Source organism: Melanerpes formicivorus, unplaced genomic scaffold (genome assembly GCF_026170545.1).
Source record: "Melanerpes formicivorus ecotype bairdi unplaced genomic scaffold, bMelFor1.0.p_v2 SCAF_3, whole genome shotgun sequence".
NCBI lineage: Eukaryota > Metazoa > Chordata > Aves > Piciformes > Picidae > Melanerpes > Melanerpes formicivorus.
In genome coordinates, this window is record NW_027142355.1 from 19,944,489 (window position 1) to 19,964,342 (window position 19,854).

Consider the following 19,854-nt stretch of genomic DNA (forward strand, 5'->3'; position numbering starts at 1 on the left):
TTTAAGATCAAAACCTTTTTGCACAGAGGCTGGCTGTATTTTTCAGCTGAGAAATATATAAACCTCCTTTTTTTCCCTTCCCTCCTGATAACTACCACATGAAAAGATTAGCCATTAAAGTCACTGTATTAACAGAAATAACCAAGATTCAGATTCAGCTGCTTCCCTCTAATCATCTCCCCACATAAGTCTCTGATAAGAGAAAAGGAGCCAAGAAAGCTCCACTGCTGAACTGAGCCTCACCTAAAGCTCTATGGCATGGGAAGCAGTTCAGTCTGTACAGTTCCCTCAATACCTAATTGAACTAAAGGCATAGGTCATGGTCATTGTTCTGCTCATAACCCCTTCACCACTCCCCTGCCCTGCTCTGCATCAGAGGTGTTCAGCACAAAGCATAGATTTAAAAATAAATCTCAGTAAGTGGGGACTGTAAAAAGGAAGCTGGAGAAAATCCACTGCTTTATGGTGTCTTGCAAAGCCCACCCTAGGATCCTGCTGGTGTTAAAGCACAAACTCTGCCTCCTCAGTCCTCTCTGGGTCTTGGAGATGACGGCCTGAGTCACGCCTTGGACGCTGCAGAGCCTCATAACGCGTTGTACTCCACACACTTGGATGGGTCTGTGGGGAAGTGCTTCTGGCAAATGGTCATGAGCCTCTTCAGCCCCTAGGAATTAACAAAATGAAGACAATTCTGTAACAAAACTGCAGCTGTCAGACAAATTGAGCAGCCCACACAATTTCTAAGCTTAACCAGAGGAATTCCAGACAAATGGCTGCTATTTTGGGGTTGGGTTTTTCAAGTTTGGTTGCTTTTCCAGCTTTTAAGTTTTATGAACCTTCCTGCCTGCAAAGTGCCAGGTTATCTCCAATATACTTTGTGACACATTACAAGAGACCAGAGATGCAGTCCTTCACAACAGCTTCATAGTAGTAGATACTAAGTTATCCACAGGACAGCAATGTGCCCTTGTGGCTAAGGCGGCCAATGGTATCCTGGGGTGCATTAAGAGTGTGGCCAGCAGGTCAAGGGAGGTTGTCCTCCCCCTCTACTCTGTCCTGGTAAGACCACATATGGAGTACTGTGTCCAGTTCTGTGTCAGTTCAAGAGGGACAGGGATAGGCTAGAGAAAGTACAGCAGAGGGCTACATTGATGAAGAGACTGGAACATCTGTATGATGAGAAAAGGCTGAGAGACCTGGGGCTGTTGAGCCTGGAGAAAAGTAGACTGAGAGGAATTGCTATAAATCAATTGCTATAAATATCTGAAGGGTGGGTGTCAAGAAGGTTCCAGTCTCTCTTCAGTGGTGTCCTGTGATAGGACGAGGGGCAATGGATACAAACTGGAACACAGGAGGTTCAACCTCAACATGAGGAAAAGCTTCTTTACAGTAAGGGTGATGCAGCACTAGAACAGGCTGCTTAGAGAGTTTGTGAAGTCTCTTTCTCTGGATACTTTCAAGACCCAACTGAATGTGTGCTCCTGTGTGACCTGCCCTAAGTGGTCCTGTTTGGCAGGGGGGTCAGGCTATCTCCAGAGATCCCTTCCAACCCCTACCATTCTATGACAGAAGATTCCCAGTAATGCCTCTACACCACTACAGGAGAAAATACGACTGCCATCAAGAAAAGATATTTAAAAGAAACCTGAATATTGAAAGTCATTTTATAGAGCAAAATACAACTTCTGACACCAAGACAAGCTGCAGAGCTACAAGAACTGAACAATTTCTCAGGAAGAGAGGTATCAGTATCACTCCTCCCCATGGTGGTGTCACACCTGACCTACACCAGGGAAGCAAACTGAAGTAGTTATCAAGGAAAAAGGTAGTGTCAGCTTTCTGTTTCTTTCAAAGAGAAACCCTGTGCTTGTTCTCTTTCAAGTCTAACATAACAGTTTAAAACAGAAAAAAAGATTCACAGAATGACACAATGTTAGGCTTGGAAGAGACCTCCAGAGAGGGAGGACTGCTGAGAGATCAAGCAACACCCCCGAGTGGAGATTTCTCTGCTGGAGCAGTGGCAAATGGACACACACAGGCACTTTCTCAACGAAGTTGGAGAAGTATTATGACCATGTGAAGGCCAACAACAATCCTCCTTCCAAGTTCAGATTCCCTTTTTAACACAGACTAAGACCAAAACTGTTTGGTTTACCATGAGCTTTTTCAGCCATTAAATACTTCCAAGCAAGTACTGCACCACCTGGAACCCATCTCTGAGGATGTGCAACCCATGTGCCCATTTTCACCTCAAAAACAATTGTCAAATTTAATTTACTGGCTCTCTGTCTGGAGCTCCCCTTGACTTCACAATATTTTCTCAGGTGATATTAAAGCCTATAGCTGAAGAGAACCCAGAGGTTCTATTTGTAGCTCCAGTACAAAGAGACTCAAGGTAGAAGAAGTTGTATTTTATAAGCAATCTGTTTGCAGATATCTGCAAAAGCTGAAAAGCAATGGGAGTCCTTCTGCCATAGCAACAAGATACTAGCAGAACCTCTGACCTCCACAATGCTGCTCTGGGGGCTTCAGAGTGAAGCTAAAAGGTCTTTAACTCAATGAAGCTGCAACTGGCAAGAGGTAAATACATTTAACAATACAAGGAAAGAAGAGCTGTTTCCTCAGACTTGTTCCACCCACTACACTGAAACATGAGAGGAGAAAAACACCATGGCTATTAATTCTACAAACAGCACGTCACGACATGAGCATGAATATGCACGAGGAACTGAACCTGGAATTCTGAGCCCACACGTTGAAGGAACATGTTTAAAGAATGAATGCATTTGTCTAGTTGCAGAAATAGTCAGAAGGACTGCATTTCATGGTATAAAATTCCACACACAATGATACAACCATGAGTTAAGCAGTGAAGGAACTCTGGAAAATAAAGCACATCTTCACAGCTACTTTGGTGTTCATACAGGATCACAATAGTTAAATACAAAAGCGTCCACTGGACTTGGTTCCTAGCCCAGCACTGCAGAGCCTTCAGGTCCAAGATGACCTAATAGTGACCTATTAAACAGATCCCATGCTTGACCCAAACTAAGGCAACTGTTCATTTTTAGGACCTTCTGATCACATTACCTGTAACTATGAAACCAATATTTCTCAAAGATCTCCTAATCTGCAAAGCAAGTCTGCTGGATTTTCACAGCTAATGTTACCTGAATATACTTCCTTTGAGTCTCATCGTTGAGAACGTGGGCTACGTGCTTGGAGAAAATCTTTTCACGACCCGTTCGAGCGTGGATGCCAACCATGGTGACACCAATAGGCCAGGGAGCATTTCCAATAGCCATCTGAAGATAGGCATCATTTGCCTGAAGGAACACAGTGTGTGCACACTCAGCAAAATGGAAAGGGCATCAAAGCAGAGCATTTTTGCATTGCCAGATACAACAGCAGCAGCTATTCCAGTCTCTGTGAATCAGGTTTCATTGCACGATTTTACCACACACCTTCCAAACACACTTCACAGTTACACTGAACACTGAGGGAAGAACTATGGACAGCACCTACAATGTGAGGAAAGCAAGCACAGGATGAGGAAGTCTAATATATTTTCAACTAAATTTTACTGGGACTATTTTCAACTTGGCTGGCCTTCTCAGATTCTAAAAAGCCTGTTTGTTGTCATCACCTTCAAGTGTAGACTAGACCAAGGAGCCTGGCTGTAAGCACAAACCACTGCAGGTCTGTGTCCTGTGCACAGAACTGAGATCACCTGGTACATGGGAGTGTTCTGGGGCCTCTCAGGGAAAGAAGTGAACCTCCAATGAGCCCGAGATCCAGCTCTCTATGATACTGTGTTAGATAAGCACATTGTTAACACTGTTGATGGACAGAGCAATAGAAGCACTAAATGAATCTGAAATTTTCTGATCAAAAGAGTAGATCCCATTTCTAAAGCTGCAGCAGACAACATCTCTGGGGAAGAACAGGAAAAAAGTTGAAGGGACAATGAACAGAAAGAAAGGGAGAAAAGAAGTACAAAGCTTAAAGCCATGACAATGGAGAACCAGGAAGTGAGTGGGACAGGCATACATGCAGTAATAGGAACACAGCTTCTAGAGGGACTTGGAGCAGGACATTCCTCCGCTGTTAGCAAGCAGATGTATGACTCACTGATAGCTCTTTATCATCTCCCACTTAGAGACTGCACAGTAAGTAGCACACATGATCAGTGGCTGCGTTTCTTCCCAACTGGCACTGACCAAACTGGGAGATGAATAATTAACAAGGTGGGGGGCTGCAGACTAAACCTGAAGGGACTTAAATCTTCACCTACATGAGGCAAAACCCAAACAGTCTTCAATACCTACTTGCTAAATTAAATACAGTTTTGTGATGAAACACACTAAGTGATCATGTAATTAAAGATCTTTCCTTTAAAAGAAAAAGGCATTTCATCCAGCAAAGCAGTAAGAATTTGTGGCTGACAGTACCCACTATGCCTCATGGAACAAAAAAGCAGGACAACAGCAGACAAAGGAACAAGTCTCTAAGGAAGCAACAAGGATACAACAAAGGATCTTTAAAAGTACAAGGCTTATTAACCTAATTGAAAAAAAACACCACAACTTCCAAATGTGCATTCAACACCCCCCCCTTATCAGCCTGTAAAGTTTACACAAAGCCAAGTATCTCCAGGAGAAAGGAACACAACTGATTAACCCCTGAGATGCAGCACATTCCTGCATGCTCACGGCTTTGCTTGGGAAGGTATCGGAAAATGAATTTTGGCATCATGATGATGACCAGAAGAAAAAAAACCAATATCCCAACACAAAACCCTACTATCATGCATCCCACACTTTCAGTTCTACTTCCAAATTATTTGGATTACACTTTCCTTAGGCCACCTAAACTTTTTTCAGTACAAAAGCAGGTTTGCTTGCTTACTTGGCAAGTTATCACAATCTTCACAAGAATAATAAATAGTAGAAATTTAAAGACAAAATACAGCTCAATTTCCTCTGCATATACCTGCAGTATGCTGCAGTATCTTCTGAAGGCAGCTACAAACAAAACCTAACCCTGCCTTTGATTCTGTGTGCCAAACTACTTCTGCTTCCCGCAGTAAGTAGATTTCATCCAAAAAATGTTTTTATCAACTTACCTCAACCTCACCTGACCAGCCAATGTGAAAGAGAAAAGGACAGGGCCTCAATTCATTCCTAATTAATTAATCAATCAATCAACCATCACCTTATTGCTGTTAATTCAACTCTTTCACTGAACCTTAAAATACCAGGTTTCCCATACAGGATTCCTCTGAAACTTAATGACCACCTCTCTGTGCTTTCAAAGCTCTGCAGTTTCACCAGCCTCAGACGATCTTCACATGGGTTGTGGATCAAACACTACCTGGAGCCTAACCTATAACAGACATTTTTAAGGTGGTTTTTATTTTTGTGTGTGTATTTCTAGCCATGCATCTTCAAAATGAAAAAAGTGAATGCTGAAGTAATCAACTCAATCTGTTAGAACCACATAGGCCAACCATGCTGGAAGAGTGTAGACATACCTTCACATATTCTCTTTGCAACATGAATTTAATAATATCCGTTATTGATTCTTTGATGTCTGCAGGAAGCGTCTACAGAAGAAAACAAAACCAGACATATTTACCTCAGAATAGCAGCTCAGGAAAAACATCTCACTCAGCAGTTACACAAAGTTCAGCACCTACCCTAGCTTGAGGAGTTTAACAAAGGAACTATCTTTTTTTATTTAGAAGAAGGATCTGAAGCAAGAGAGGTTAAGTGGTTACACCTTATAGCTAGTGGCAAAGTGTAAAATACAATCTCAGTTCCCTGTCATCTTTGCAAGCCAATGAACAGGTGATATATTAAGCAACACCTGGAAAAGAAGTGGGTTGGCAAGTTTCACTGATCGAGATAAAAAGGTCAGAACTGGGAGTCTAGACACAAATACTAACCAACTTACTCATCCTCTCTGCTTCAGTGAATATAACATCACCTTAGGAAAGGGCACTTTGAAAGCAGAAGTTAAAGTGGTCTTACAGTGCATCACAGAATGTCTTAGGTTGGAAGGAGCCTCAGAGATCATCTACTCCAGCCTCCTGCCATGGGAAGGGACCCCTCTCAACTAGACTCAGCTGTTCAAGGCCTCATCCAGTCTGGCCTTGAATACCCCTAGGAAGGAGGCATCCACAACCTCCCTGGGTAACCTATTCCAGAGTCTCAACACCCTCATTCTGAAGAACTTCTTCATAGGATTCAGTCTAAACCTACTCTCCCTCAGCTTAAAACAACTGCCCCTTCACCTGTTGCTAGATGCCCTTAAGAAAAGTCCTTTTCCAGCCTTTCTGTGGGATCCCTTCACATATTGTAAGGCAACTATAAGGTCCCCCCATAGTCTTCTCTTCTCTAGGCTGAACAACCCCAGCTCTCTCAGCCTATACACATAGCAGAAGTGTTCCAGCCTTTGGATCATCTTTGTGGCCCTGCTCTGGACTCACTCCACCAGCCACAGTGGCATTGAAGTGTGACTCACCCTCTTCCGAAGCTTTCTGAAGAGAGGCCTCAGGTATGATTCTGTTTGCTTTTGAGTGGCACTGTTGAGCTTCCCCTGCACACCCCGTTTCACATAGTCTTCTCTGGCATTCAGCTCCTTAGCCCAAACTCCAAGAAGAAACTGTGAGGAATGAATAAATTTATGTCACAGTGCCATCTAGTGACCTTCTCAGCAAAACAGACGGCAACGGTGGTTTAGGCCACCAAGGTGATACGGAGTTTGTAGAGAAATCTGAATTAAGTAGGGCAAGAAACCTCTTGCAGAGGAATAGGCAAGGAGGACTATGAACAACTCTCTTATAAAAACATGTGGGTAAAAGAGGAGCATGCATAAAAAAGGTAAGTACAAGGAAACAACAGCACAGGTATCACTTGTGGGAAGAAGGAGTGGGACGTAAAAGAGCAGAAATTCTAAGTAGAATGCTGATGTTTCACAGCTAGTTGTGAGGCCAAGGAATGGTAAAGACCACGGTGAAAATTCAACACAACAGAAAGTAAGCATGACAAACATACCTTCTGTCCACCTGAAAAACCATTTTTGAGCTTTCTTTGACTGCCCAACCCAAACTACATTCAAATGCCAGTGTACCTCATGCACACAAATTGCTGTGTCTTTCGGTGATCACAATAGTTAGAGAGGGACCAGCTGAATCAAATGAGAGGCAATACAGCCTTCTTGTCAGGAAACAAGGAAACAATTTTCTACTAACCACATGAACCTGTTTCCTCACCAAAGCCCGTGAACTTCCTTTAAAATGCTCTTACTTCACACAACAGTAGCAGGTGACATTTAACTTCAGCTTGCAGCATTCCTGGGGAAGGGAGGCAGGGATTCTTTGGAAGTTTTCAATGCCATAGAAACAATACAGACAACTGCCTCAATTATCACACGTAAACCAAAGCCACATTTATTTTGTCTGGAAAAGCAGAATCCCACTTTGAAGAATGATGCTTTCCCAACAGCTGTTTCCCAGGTCCAGCAGAAGCCACTATTGTGACCAAGACTGTGGAGTGCCAAGCATTTAAGAAAAAACACATCTTAAGCATAATATGTTTTTCCCTGAAACCATCCCTTCTACTCACAAAATGTATCTAAAATAGTGAAAAAAGGACACAGCTACAGAACAAGTCATCTTTTAGAGTCTGTTACCTTCAAGAACTTTGTTATGATGTCCATATCATAGTGGTCATCACCCTGTCCTAAGGATTCTCCCAGAGCCTAGAAGGGGAGGAGAAAAGGCAATTATTTCCACATTGTCTAGAAGTTTGCCACCACCACAGCAGAGCATGATCTACAATATCATGAACTGTAATAATTCCAGTAATAGGACCATACAGCCACAGAATGGTTTGTGTTGGAAGGGACATTAAAGATCATCTAATTCCAACCCTGTGCCACTAGACCAAGTTGCTCAAGGCCTCATCCAACTTGGCCTTGAACACCTCCAGGGAGGGGGCATCCACAGCCTTCCTGGTCAACTTGTTCCAATGTCTCACCACCTTTACAGTAAAGAATTTCTTCCTAATCTCCCCTCTCCCACCTTCAAGACCCTCCCCAGGTTTCTCGTAGCCCCCTTCAGTTACTGGAAAGCTGCTATGTGTTCTGTCCAGAGCCTTCTTTTCTCCAGGCTGAGCAGCCCCAAAGACAAAGGCTCACCTAAAGTCTGCTCTTTCACTCCTGTGAAACTCCATTTGCCTCTCTCAACACTCCCGCTTTCTTCTGCCCTGTCCCTGCTGTAATCCAACACTGCTGCCCTTCACACAGGAGTTCCCCTCATTGTGCTGGGGCAGAGAGAGAGAGGAAGAGTGTAAAGGCTCTGCTAGGCCATTGCTGTGTGCAAAAAAAAAAAATAATAGCACACACAGAGCCCAGCCCTGGCTGTCTCACCTGCACAGGACAGTGGCAAAATGGGCATAGGGAGAGAGGTGCTGGCTGTGGGTCCAGCTCTGCCTCATAGAGTGGCTGCACAGAGAGAGGGAGAGCTGCACCAGTGCAACCATTCTGCACCACTTCACGTTGAAAAAAACCTCAGATTTCCTCCATTTCTTTCTGGTTTGAGTTTGAGTGGGTACACAGGCTGGGGTGCTCACAAAAGGCTGAAGTCAGTGTCCTTGGGGAACCTTGTCCCCACATGTCATCTGAAACACTACTTAGGAAACAGAATGAAATGGCTAAATATGCTGCTGAGATTGATCTATTAAAAACTAAGTCAAAACCCCAATATGGTTATTTCTGAAAAGCCAATAGAATACTAATTTTTCATTCACTAACCACTAAATGAGTGGCATAAGTAGCAGCTGTCTGACAGGGTAACTGTGGGTGCACTGCACTCTTTTTTGTGCTCCCCAGAGCCATAAATTAACCCAATCATTTTATTAAGCCGTTTCAATTCTCTGTTGTACTGAAGCTTTTTACCACTTCATTCAATGGCAACTGTGAAATGGAAGGACCAAATCTGAAAAAAAACCCAAACCTAAATAACCAAACCCACCAAAAAAAATCCAGTAGTATGCTCCAATACTGCAGCTTCCTACTAAACCTCAACACTTAGGATAACAGCAGTTTTTAGAAAGTTTTCCCAGTAGGTATAGTTGGATTTGTAATCTACATCCATTTTCCTCACATTTCCAAAGTGAGTTGTAAAAGCTCCTGGATTGGGAACCCAGTTCAGTGTAAGCTTTTATGCTCAAGGGAATTCCGTTAAAGTTACATAAAATTAAGGCTGCAATGTCTTCAAACTTTGCAGAAAAAGATGACCTTCAAAGCTCAAACCAAGCCTCCCCTACTACCTGAAAAGGAGACCTTATCATAACTAACACACTGATAAAATGTGGCTCCACTACAACTAGCATCCACTCTGGTATTATAGTTACTCTAAACCAAAATCCCTTATACTCTAAAAACAAAACAAGGGGGGGAAAAAAAGGAAAAGAAAAAAACACCAACACACAACACACACAAACATCCAATAAAACCCCAACACACACCAAACACCAAAAAACCACAACACAAACGCACACACACAAATAAACAAACCACAAAGACTTCCCTAATAATAATAATGTAGTTATTTAAGCTTTCAGTTATAAAGCAGGTTATTTCTTAAACACACCTTTGCAGGGATGTTATGGAGACTACCTCCTGCAGAGGCTTCAAGATGTGCTTTTCACAGCATTACCCTAATATGCCAGGTGCTGAACACCTTTCATGGCACACAAACACCACGGTCTTCTTTCAGACCATAGTAGCCATTTGCACTGAAGTTTCTGGCCCACATTATCACTGTGATGCTTTTATTTTCTTTGACCTGTCATCTTCTGATGTCCACTTTTTTTTGTCCTGGATGTTTCTGTATCAAACATTTTTACTGTGTGTCTACTTTTCAGAGTCCACTGTTCTTACATGTGGGAAATTCATCAGTACAAAGCTAATTAACTTCTCAAATATTCATTGGAACAACTTTAGCATTTATGACTAGCCACTTACATTCTCTACTGCCAACTTCCCTGCAGAGGAAATCTCAGAACGGTTTGGGTTGGAAGGGGTTTCCAAGGCTTATCTAGTCCAAAACCCTGACATTAAGCAGGGACATCCTCCATTAGATTAGGTTGTTCAGAGCCTTGTTGAGCCTGACCTTGAATATCTCCAGGGATGGGGCCTCAACAACCTCCCTGGGCAACCTGTTCCAGTGTCCCACTAACCTCATGGTACAGAACTTTCTCCTAACATCCAACCTAAATCTCCTCTAATTTCAAACCATTGTCCCTTATCCTATCGCTGCAGGCCTTTGTAAATAGTCCCTCTGCAGTCTTCTTGTAGATCCCCTTCAGGTACTGGAAGGCTGCTATTAGATCTCCCTAGGGCCTTCTCTTCTCCAGGCCTTGCAGGCAACTCCTGCCTCCTTTTTCATGAGGTGTTGTAAAGAAAAACCACTTGAGTTTTCTCATCTAATGTAGGTACCTGTAATGGGACTCAATGCTTAGAAACCTAAATTTTCTAACAGAATATATTTAAGGACACTGAATGCTCAAGCTAGCTGCTGAAACCAAGATAACTTTGTCTAGACAATCCCACAACATACTCCATCTAACATCCCTTAATTAAAATCTACCCATCACATACTTCTAGTTCTTCAATAGTAGTATTCTCCTCATGGACTTTCAAGTCGTTCTGTGAGTCATCATCTCCTGCTTCTTGTCCACCTACAATTTCATTCAGATACTGCTGGTCAATCTTATCCAAAGCAGCTTTCAGGTCATTTCTCAGGCCCTAGAAAAAGCAAGACATTATTAATTTACAGATAAACTCAAGTAAATAAGAGCAGTTTGGCATCATTGCTCCGAGCATCCAACTTCTGTTTAAGAAAGGACAAGTTCTGTAAAAGCCTGCATAAGTGCTTAGTTTTGTCTGAATTTTAAACAACTCAAAAACCAGTTTCTGGATTGCTTCAACACTTAAAAAGCAGATCCATGAACTGCTGCAATGTTCACACCTACAAAAAAGACCTTTTAATCAGATTTTCTCCAGAAAACCATGGAGGACTGAACCAACTTCTAGGAGTTTCTCCAAGACATTTTCTTCAATGTAAGGCACTGCCCCACCACAAAACAAAGAAAGAACAGACCATAAGCTCTACAATCCTTCACATCTGCCCTGAACACTTCCACAGAACAAAGCTATAAATAAGGCAAGTAACATTACTTCAGTACTATCACCTTAAACATGTCATGTAATCATAGAAAGGTTTGGAAGGGATCTCCAAAGGTCATCTAAGTCCAACTCCCTATGCAGTAAGCAGGGACATCCTTAACTAGATCAGGTTGCCCAGAGCCATGTTGAGCCTCACCTTGAGTATCTCCAAGGATGGGGCCTCAATCATCTCCCTGGGCAACCCATTCCTGCATTCCACCACCCTCATGGTAAAGAACTTGTTCCTAACATCCAATCTAAATCTACTCTTCTCTAGTTTCAAATCATTGCCCCCTGTCCTATCCATACAGGCCTTTGTAAACAGTCTCTTTCTGTCCTTCTTGTAGGCCTCCTTCATTTAGGTAGTTTCCCTTTATTACCAGTGATTTAAACATAGCAGAATGTTTTATGTAGATTAAGTGTTTAAATCCCCTCCTCTAGAGTAGGTGATTGAAAAAAATAAAAAGGGAGAATGAGTTTGAAACCAAACATATATATAAAATGTTAAAAGCTGGTTTTAAATAGAACAAGAAATTCAGCTTAGTCATAGGTAGAGGACTTGAATTCTTGAGACATAAAATATAAAGCTCTATAAAGGACTATGACATTTCTTACTCAAAGATAAATTCAGCCACTCCACTGGGAATAGATATGCACAGCTATTTCCTTCCTTCCATCACCATACTTGACTGTCTGGAACATTCCTATTAATCATATAATAGTCTAAAAATGTCTGAACCACAACCTGGTTATAGTGACTATCTATATTTTCAGCAACACGTAGTAACAGGAGTGACTCAAATATAACAGAACACAAAAATCCAACACAGTATTATTCATGACCCACTATTTCCCAATACTCCCTACTACTGTTGTCAGTGTCACCAGGAGCAGAATTTATTTTGTTTTAAACATTTAAATCTGTTCATCCTGTTTTTTCAAAAGGCTTGAAGAGGAAAAGGCTTTTCCTTTTCTGGGCAGCCCCAGAAGAAGACGTTTCAAATTTAGCTTGGCACAAATCAAGGAAGAAAATCCAAATTGTCAGTCTTTTAGCTGGGCTGCAGACTTGGTTAACAGCAAACATACCTCAGGTGCACCTCCTCACTTAACTGATTTATTCTTTTGCCTCTTCAGAATTGATCGACTACAGTATCTTTTAACCATTTCTTAAATTGATAACTACTTTAAAAGGGATAGGAAGAAAATGAAGTTTCCATAACAAAACATAGTACCAGAATTAAAGGATCTGAAAAATCATCTACATACCAGAAAGACAGGATGCAGTCCTCTTTTTACTTACCTGTACCTTCTCAGGGATGCATATAATCAGAAATACAGGACAGTTTTAACAGTAAATGACCATCTTCTCCACTGGTGTAAGAGCAGGTGACAGAAAAGGCTGGGGCATCACTCCCACCTGGAGGTCCCTTTTTCAACTGAAAAGGGCCTAAAAGGCTCCTAGGGGGAACTGTCTAGCATGAAGAATTGTAATTGTGTACAAAACTATGACAATGCACGAGATGGAGCAGATATTTCTCATTGAATAGAATAAACCAGGTAGGAAGAGACCTTCAAGATCATTGCATCCAACCTATCATCCAACCCACCTAATCAACTAAACCATGCAATCAAGCACCCCATCAAGTCGCCTCCTGAACACCTCCAATGATGGCAACTCCACCACCTCCCTGGGCAGCCCATTCCAATGGGCACTACCTCCCCCATTCCTGTTTCCCATTAAGTTATCTCACCGCAAGTAAGCAACACACAGCTAGCCAGTCTTACCTTGTTCACTTCAGGTGCAAGGATTTCTATCTTCCTCAGACGCTGAAACGCATCATAATCTGTTTCCCCAAACAGCCTGATGGGCTCACCCCTCTCTCGTAACCTCCTGATAACCTGGAAAGAATCAAAGCACTCCCTTACACAAACTCCTAAAGGAAGTGCAATAAAATCCTGAGTGACAGATTTATTTACTTTACTTAGAATAACAAGCTGAGCCAGACTGGAGAGGAAATGGCAGTATTTTAAGCAGCAGGAAAATGTTCCAGACACTTTACAATCTAAATATAAAATTCCCACGGTATTTCAGTGAAAGGTCATCCCAAATACTACCAAACTCAATTTTGCATTAAATCTCAAGTCCTTTGGTAAAGCCAGCTTCCTCCTGCTCCAACTTGTTTAAACAAATACACAAAAGTCACCCCTCTTGCAGAGCTTTTAAAAAATCTCAAAGGAACTTGACAATCTCACTCATCTACTTGTCCAGGGCAACAAAAACACTCCCTAACTAGGCTGCACATCATCCCAGCTCATCTGCAAGACTAATTTGCTCAAAATCTCATCCTTAATCATTTGGCAAGTATTAAGTCTCATAATCTAGTGTGATAGTTACCCTAAAACTAAGTATAACAGAGGTGTAACATCCTTCCTTGGCTGATTTGTAAGTCATGGGCAAAGCCAGAACTTTATTCTCCTAATTCCTTATCACATGCAATGCTTCTAAATCTCTTTATGCTTACCACAACTACCATCAGCAATACATTTACTGCTATGTGGATCACCACACAATGTTTTGCTGATCAAGAGATGGGCTTTCCCTTTACTTTATGTCACCACTTCATTACCCCAACAGACTGCCTGGACAACAAGAAATTAAATTAATTGAGACATTAATTTGTTTATTCAGCTCAAGTGTCTTGTTGGCAAGCATTTGACTTGCAAATGTATTACAAAACTAAGGTGGACAGAGTGCTGGCACAGCAACACCTAAACCTCAACCAAAATTGAACAGAAGCAGACCAAAAGCAGTGAGCAGTTGAGTGTTACACAGGACATACAGCCCAAAGCTCAATCCAAACATGAAACCAGCAGCCCACATTACAAGTCCTGTCATATGCTCCTGTGAAAAAACAGTTAAGTATCTTGCAAAATTAAAGGGACGTGTGACATCCTTAGATGAGCCCATCTGTGAATTTCAGTATCTCCAAGATCAGAATTTATTCTGTGCTTCTAAACTTCCTGTTTCTCTTCTGCATTGAGGTATAGATGTATCTGTGAACACTCATTCACAGAGGTGTTATTACCCTTAGGAAGGACAAAGGGGACACCAGTTGCTCTGGCTTCAGGACTTTTCCTTCTATAAATCAAGGTGAAATGACAAAACTTACTTTCTAATTTTGGGTTCAGACCAATAAGGAACAAAGAAAAGAAGCTGAAGCCGGGGAGGAGGTGAGGGGGGAAGTCCTGGAAAAACCAAAACCCAGCATGCCAAGGCTAATACTGATATTCAGGGTACTATTCTAGAAGTCACCTGAAAGCAGTAAAATGTTACAGAACATCTGTGCCAACTCACACGACAGTAAGGCTCTACCCATCTGGACCTCTCTACAGATACAGCTGGACACAGCCGCATGATGAGCATAGATGATCATTAACTGTTAATGGTAAAAATAAAAGCTTATTGTTTGTACTGCCATAAACAGTACACTTCACTGGAAAAAGCATCCCTGACAAGAAATTCCAGATGCATTTGCTGTAAATTCAAGTACTGTGTTTATGCTGAGGCATTTTACCTCCTGTCTGGAAAGGGTCATTGGTAACTTTTCTTCTGCCAGTTCAAGTTCCAGCACTGGATTTGATGAAGTCAGTGGTTTCTCCTCTTCCTCTTGCTGCTGTACCTACATTCGACAGACGCAGTTACTAGTGTGCCAGTGGGAATAAACCAATATATTTAGAGTAGTGTAAAGATCCAGGAACTCTAGAACACAGACTGTAATACGACAATATAAACTTCCACATTTCATACTTTTTACTGTCTAGAATTGAATTTTACAGAACAAAAAAACCCACTTTTAAAAGTGTCAATATTTAAATAGCAGTTCTGCATGTGGCAGGAATCAGTCTCTACAGCAAATGGAAACAACAATTGCTTAAAGTTTGGCAATCACTTCAGCAGGCAGATGTCAGCACTGGTGCCAAAAATAGCAGATCCACCCTCTGCCTGTTGATTCCTGCCCTTGCTCTATCCTCCTTAACCATGCAAAAGCATCTGCATCGCTATGTGATGAACCAGATGGGGGAAATGATTCAAACAGAAAATAATCTGGCAAACACAAAGAAAGGTGTTCTTCCCAGCCCACTGATCCTCCTCATCCAGCTCACCAGGTGTAGCACATGCATGGGACACAAGGGTAGAAATCAAAACCCAAGGGCAGGTAGACAGCAGGGCTTATCGCCAACAGTGTTAGTAAGCAGAGCACCATTACTAGTGATCCACAGTTTCTGATGGATTTTGAGAGGTGCTTTCTAAGGTAACACATCTTTCTAAGAAGCTTTCCATAGTTTCTTGTGGGTTTAAAAAAAAAAGACACATCCAACTCCTCATAGGGTTAGAATCTCATTAACAACTCAATCTAAAAGAAGGTCTCTGAATCAAACAGAAGGTTCTTTCTTCATTACTCAATATTTTAATAATGCAAAACAATTCTTTGATCAAAGTAACTTTGAGACATCTGTCATGTAACTATAGTTCCCTTTATAAGCTCAGATTTGACACTTCTGACAGCACAAGCAGATTGCTGTTGGTAATATTCCCATAATAAGGAAACATTTCCAGTACTCACATCTTGTTTTCCCTAGAATCCCTATTAGAGTTTATTTTCTCTCTATACTTGTTAAAAGGGAAACACTCCACTTAACCCCGGAGCACCCTGTAGCACTCTCTGTTCATGGGCAGTGCATTGTCATTTCCAGTCTCTGCTTGGGTTGACCAGTTTGGTGAACACATTAGATGTACTTTTCTAAAGAAGCTTTTCTATGCTTACAGACCAGCATGCAAGACCTGCACTCCAGTGTCTGTGTGACTCCATGTGGCTGTAAGGATCCATCTCTGTGGCTCCAGCTACAGGATTCAGCCACAAATCTATAGTCAATGCTACATTACCATGCACAGGAATCAGTCCTACAACCAAAGGTGTTTGGAACAAGCTAGGGAAGGACAATCAAATCAAGACTTAACACAGAGAAAGGGGGAAAATAAAACTTCCATCAATGCAGGAAAAGGGGAATTGATGTGGGACAGAAAACATGGAAGAACTGTGTAAATATATGTATACAAAAGAAATACAAGCCCACAGCAGAAGGATACGTACACATTTTAACTTACAAACATTCTTGAAATCAATCATAAAGAGACAGCAGCATTGGGGGGAAAAGATTTGATCCGTTCTGTCAGCTGGACTCCAGGTGACAAGCAATATCTTTACCACAGTTATTTTGGTTTTCAAGCAAGTCAAATTATTACAACTTATTAAGTCTAAGCAAAGCAAACCCACATTCGAATTTAAAAAGAAATCAGTTTATATTCTACATCTTATTAATGCAGTAAAGATCAAATGCAGAAATCTGGGAGGCTCTAAGAAGGTACTAAATTTAAAGAAGCAACTTATTTCAAAACCATTATCAGGGTTACGTTTCTAACCCAAATTGGTGCTGCAGCAGCACAGACAACAGCGTTTTAACTGCCACATGAGGTTCTGGAGAATTCAAGCTACTGCTCAAAAAACATCACGTAGTAATTTCCACTTGGAAGAGTGACCGGATTCACATAACGCTTTCTCATGACTATATGCTGCAAGATCCAATAATATTTTTGGCACTGATGTTCAAATATTCCACAAACAGATCAAGGTTTCAGAATAAGTCACTAACTGGGTAAAGTCCAATTGAAAAAACAAGCTCCTATTTGTGCCCAGGAACAGCAAACGAGATTACAAACCTCTGTCTTCCACAGGAGAACGCACACCCCCTCCCCATACACATACCATCAGGCAAGCAGACACACACACTTGTAAAAAAAAACAACAACCAAACAAAAAAACCCAACAACATTCTTTCCATTTCAGTAAACTACTGCTCTGACACTGTTACCAGACAGACAAAGCCTTCCAGATCACTCATTTGTTGCAAAATATGCCCCAGGTTTCCAATCGTTTTCTAGTATTTTGCCAGCAAGCAAATAAATGCTGTCATTGCAGCCTTTCAGTGCTGGATGGTTGATGGCCAAAACCCAAATGGATTAGAGTTGGCAGATCTTTTACAGATGCATCCATACCATACTGATTTCTTTTGGAAATTTTGACAAGACCATGAAAATTATCTGCATGGATAAGATTATCCAAGTGTATCCATTTTATTCCCAAAAAGGGGGTGGGGGGAGGTGGCTACATCAGACCCAGTGTTCATGCCTAACAGCACAATTTTAAAAGAAAGGAAGACAAGCTTTGATCCCAAGCCACTTCATGCTTTCCACACCAAAAAACAGGGGGGGAAAAAAAAAGCTCAAAACAAACCAACAAATAAAAAGAAAAGCCAAACCATAACACATACTTAAGTAGCTGAATATCATGCATATCTTTTCCTGCATTGCAAAGGGGTTTGGAAACTCATACCTCTCCAGGTGGCTTCTCATTTACAGGCTAATGTATAACATTAATAGATTGAACAAAGAACAATTATCATTAACAACATTTATACTTTGAGAATAAAATGTAGACTTCAAAGTAAACATACAAGTTCCTGGAAGAACAGTCGCCATACCTTGTAGCCACATCTCTGAAAGTAAGCCTCCTCCTCTTTTTTAGCTAACTCGCTGCGTTTGAAATACTTCTTATTTCCCTAAAAGAGAGGAAAACTGTTAACAGTGCACAGCTCTGCGTGCTTGGACAAAAACATCTCCAACTTCCTTCCCTGATTCGGTGAATTCAGCTACATCTTTTCACAGAGATGGCTACGTTGGCATGGAAAGCAAGCTAGTTGGAAGTACCTCTGAAAATCAGCAATACAGTGTGATTTTGCAGCACGTATGCATAAGCAGACCTAAAAGCACTGTGTGTTCAACAGTTTATACATATAAAGCACCTATCACCACATCCATAAATATTCTTTGGAACCACTCTTGACAGCTGAGGTAAGAACAGGCTTCAGCTTCCAATCAATTTTAAAACAAACCAAAAAAGCCACCAGACTTTGCTGCCAGCCTGCCTGGCTGGTGTTTAATGCTGCTACTCCATCAGAGGGAGAGCAATTGTGAATGGCAACACTTTGCTGACGACTTCACCAGCTGTGCTACAGAACAGCACAGGTGTCATAGGAGGAGCTTGTTAGTATAAAGCTTCACTGCAGATGTGCAAAACCAGGCCCAGGTTAGGGCCCGGGAAAGTTGTTTAATTAAACCTGATAAAACATGTCATTTCACACTAAGTCAAATAGGTAGGAGAAATCACCTTTGTACAAAATACTCTGTAAGCTTGGCTGGTGCACCTGTGTAGAAATACATTTGATAAGACCTTCCAGGCACACAACAGCTGGCAACTGTGGTCACCCTAAAGCATCTCATTTGATTAACTATTATTTCTCTCTACGTACTTTGCCTGCTTGATCTACAAGAGCCTCCAATCACAGCCCCCGACTTCAGCTACTAACACCAAAACCTACAATCAGACATCTGTAAAAGCCCTCTGTTTCACTGTATTTTTTTAGCTAACACACAGCACACACCCCTCTGCAATCCTACTACTGCTATGAGCAGAGTGCAGCACTGATGAGGCAAGGGAACACATAGTTCGCCACAGGTCAAACACTTCTCTCATCTCGGTACCTGAAATAAATAAATAAACCCGTTCCAAAAAGCAACGGCACAGAGCAAGGCCCTGAAGCCAGGCTGCTTCTGTATTGTCAACCTCAAACCCTTCCTGACTTCTTCCCTGACCTCACTCCTGGCCACTTCTGCTCCTCTTCCTCACCCGGACCGCTGGTGACACTCCCAAACCTTATCCTAGACCACCCCTAACACTCCCAAACCCCACCCGGGGCAGTTCTGAATCCCCTAACCCAGCTTCCTAACTAGTAGGCTTCCTCTCCCCTTCGCCGGCCCCATCCCGGGCCTCTCCCAGCTCACTCCCGCTCCGAGCCTCCACTTTAGGCCCTTCCCGCCGCCTGCCCCCGAGCCCCCACGCCAAGCGGCTTCTGGGATCCATCCCGTCCGCCCTCACCCCCACGAGCTCCTTCTCTTCCAGCTGCTGCCGCTTCCGACTGATCTCCCCCTTCAGGATGTCCATGACAGCCCCAACCACCGCCACCGGAGGTGAGGATTGAAAAACAATGGCGTCACTTCCAGCCGGCTGCGCCTCACGGGCAGCACCGCGCCCTCTGGTGGCTGGGAGGAGTGCGCGGGGGGGCGGGGGTGTGTCGTGTGATGATCCTGCGTGGCAGCGTGACGGTTGGCAATGTGACTGCACAGGGCTGCTGTGATGGCTCAGCTGCTCTGGGCAGAACGGACCGCTGGTCACTGGGCCCGGGGAGCACAAGAGGCTGGTTGCTGCCCCCTGGGGTGGCATGGTGGATGTCAGTCTCCTTTCCCAAGAAACAAGAGGAAACAGCCTCAAGTTGCACCAGGCAGGGTTTATATTGAACACTGTGAAACATTTCTTCACCAAAAGGATCAGACATTGGCACAGACTGCCCAGGGAAGTGGTTAAGTCACCATCACTGGAGGTATTTCATGTATTTTTTAAAGACGTGCAGATGTGGTGCTGAGGGATATGGTTTATTGGTGGA

At 42.4% G+C, this 19,854-nt stretch overlaps 1 protein-coding gene across 2 annotated transcripts; it reads right to left on the reverse strand.

Annotated features, from left to right (window-relative positions):
* PRPF18 (pre-mRNA processing factor 18) lies at window positions 1–19,402 on the reverse strand. Of its 2 annotated transcripts, XM_068168195.1 has the most exons (11): window positions 19,290–19,402; window positions 17,836–17,913; window positions 17,688–17,714; window positions 14,811–14,915; window positions 13,021–13,134; window positions 10,669–10,815; window positions 7,696–7,764; window positions 6,526–6,666; window positions 5,534–5,605; window positions 3,171–3,326; window positions 1–664 (listed from the first exon to the last, which is right to left on the reverse strand). In XM_068168195.1, exons 1-11 carry the CDS (start codon window positions 19,353–19,355, stop codon window positions 584–586), a joined length of 1,056 nt encoding a protein of 351 aa, XP_068024296.1. In that variant the 5' UTR covers window positions 19,356–19,402; the 3' UTR covers window positions 1–583. The 2 variants fall into 2 exon arrangements, with proteins under 2 accessions (XP_068024296.1, XP_068024306.1); XM_068168205.1 differs by lacking the exon at window positions 17,688–17,714 and having other exon boundaries at window positions 19,290–19,401.
* Window positions 19,403–19,854: the final 452 nt, after the last annotated feature.

Coding starts and splice junctions, on each gene's coding strand:
- PRPF18 (XM_068168195.1), bottom strand. CDS start 19,355: ATGGACATCCTGAAGGGGGAGATCAGTCGGAAGCGGCAGCAGCTGGAA. Junction 6,667..7,695: donor TCATAACAAAGTTCTTGAAG/GTAACAGACTCT, acceptor CATTCCTCACAG/TTTCTTCTTGGAGTTTGGGC. Junction 3,327..5,533: donor TGCAAAGAGAATATGTGAAG/GTATGTCTACAC, acceptor GTGTTCCTTCAG/GCAAATGATGCCTATCTTCA.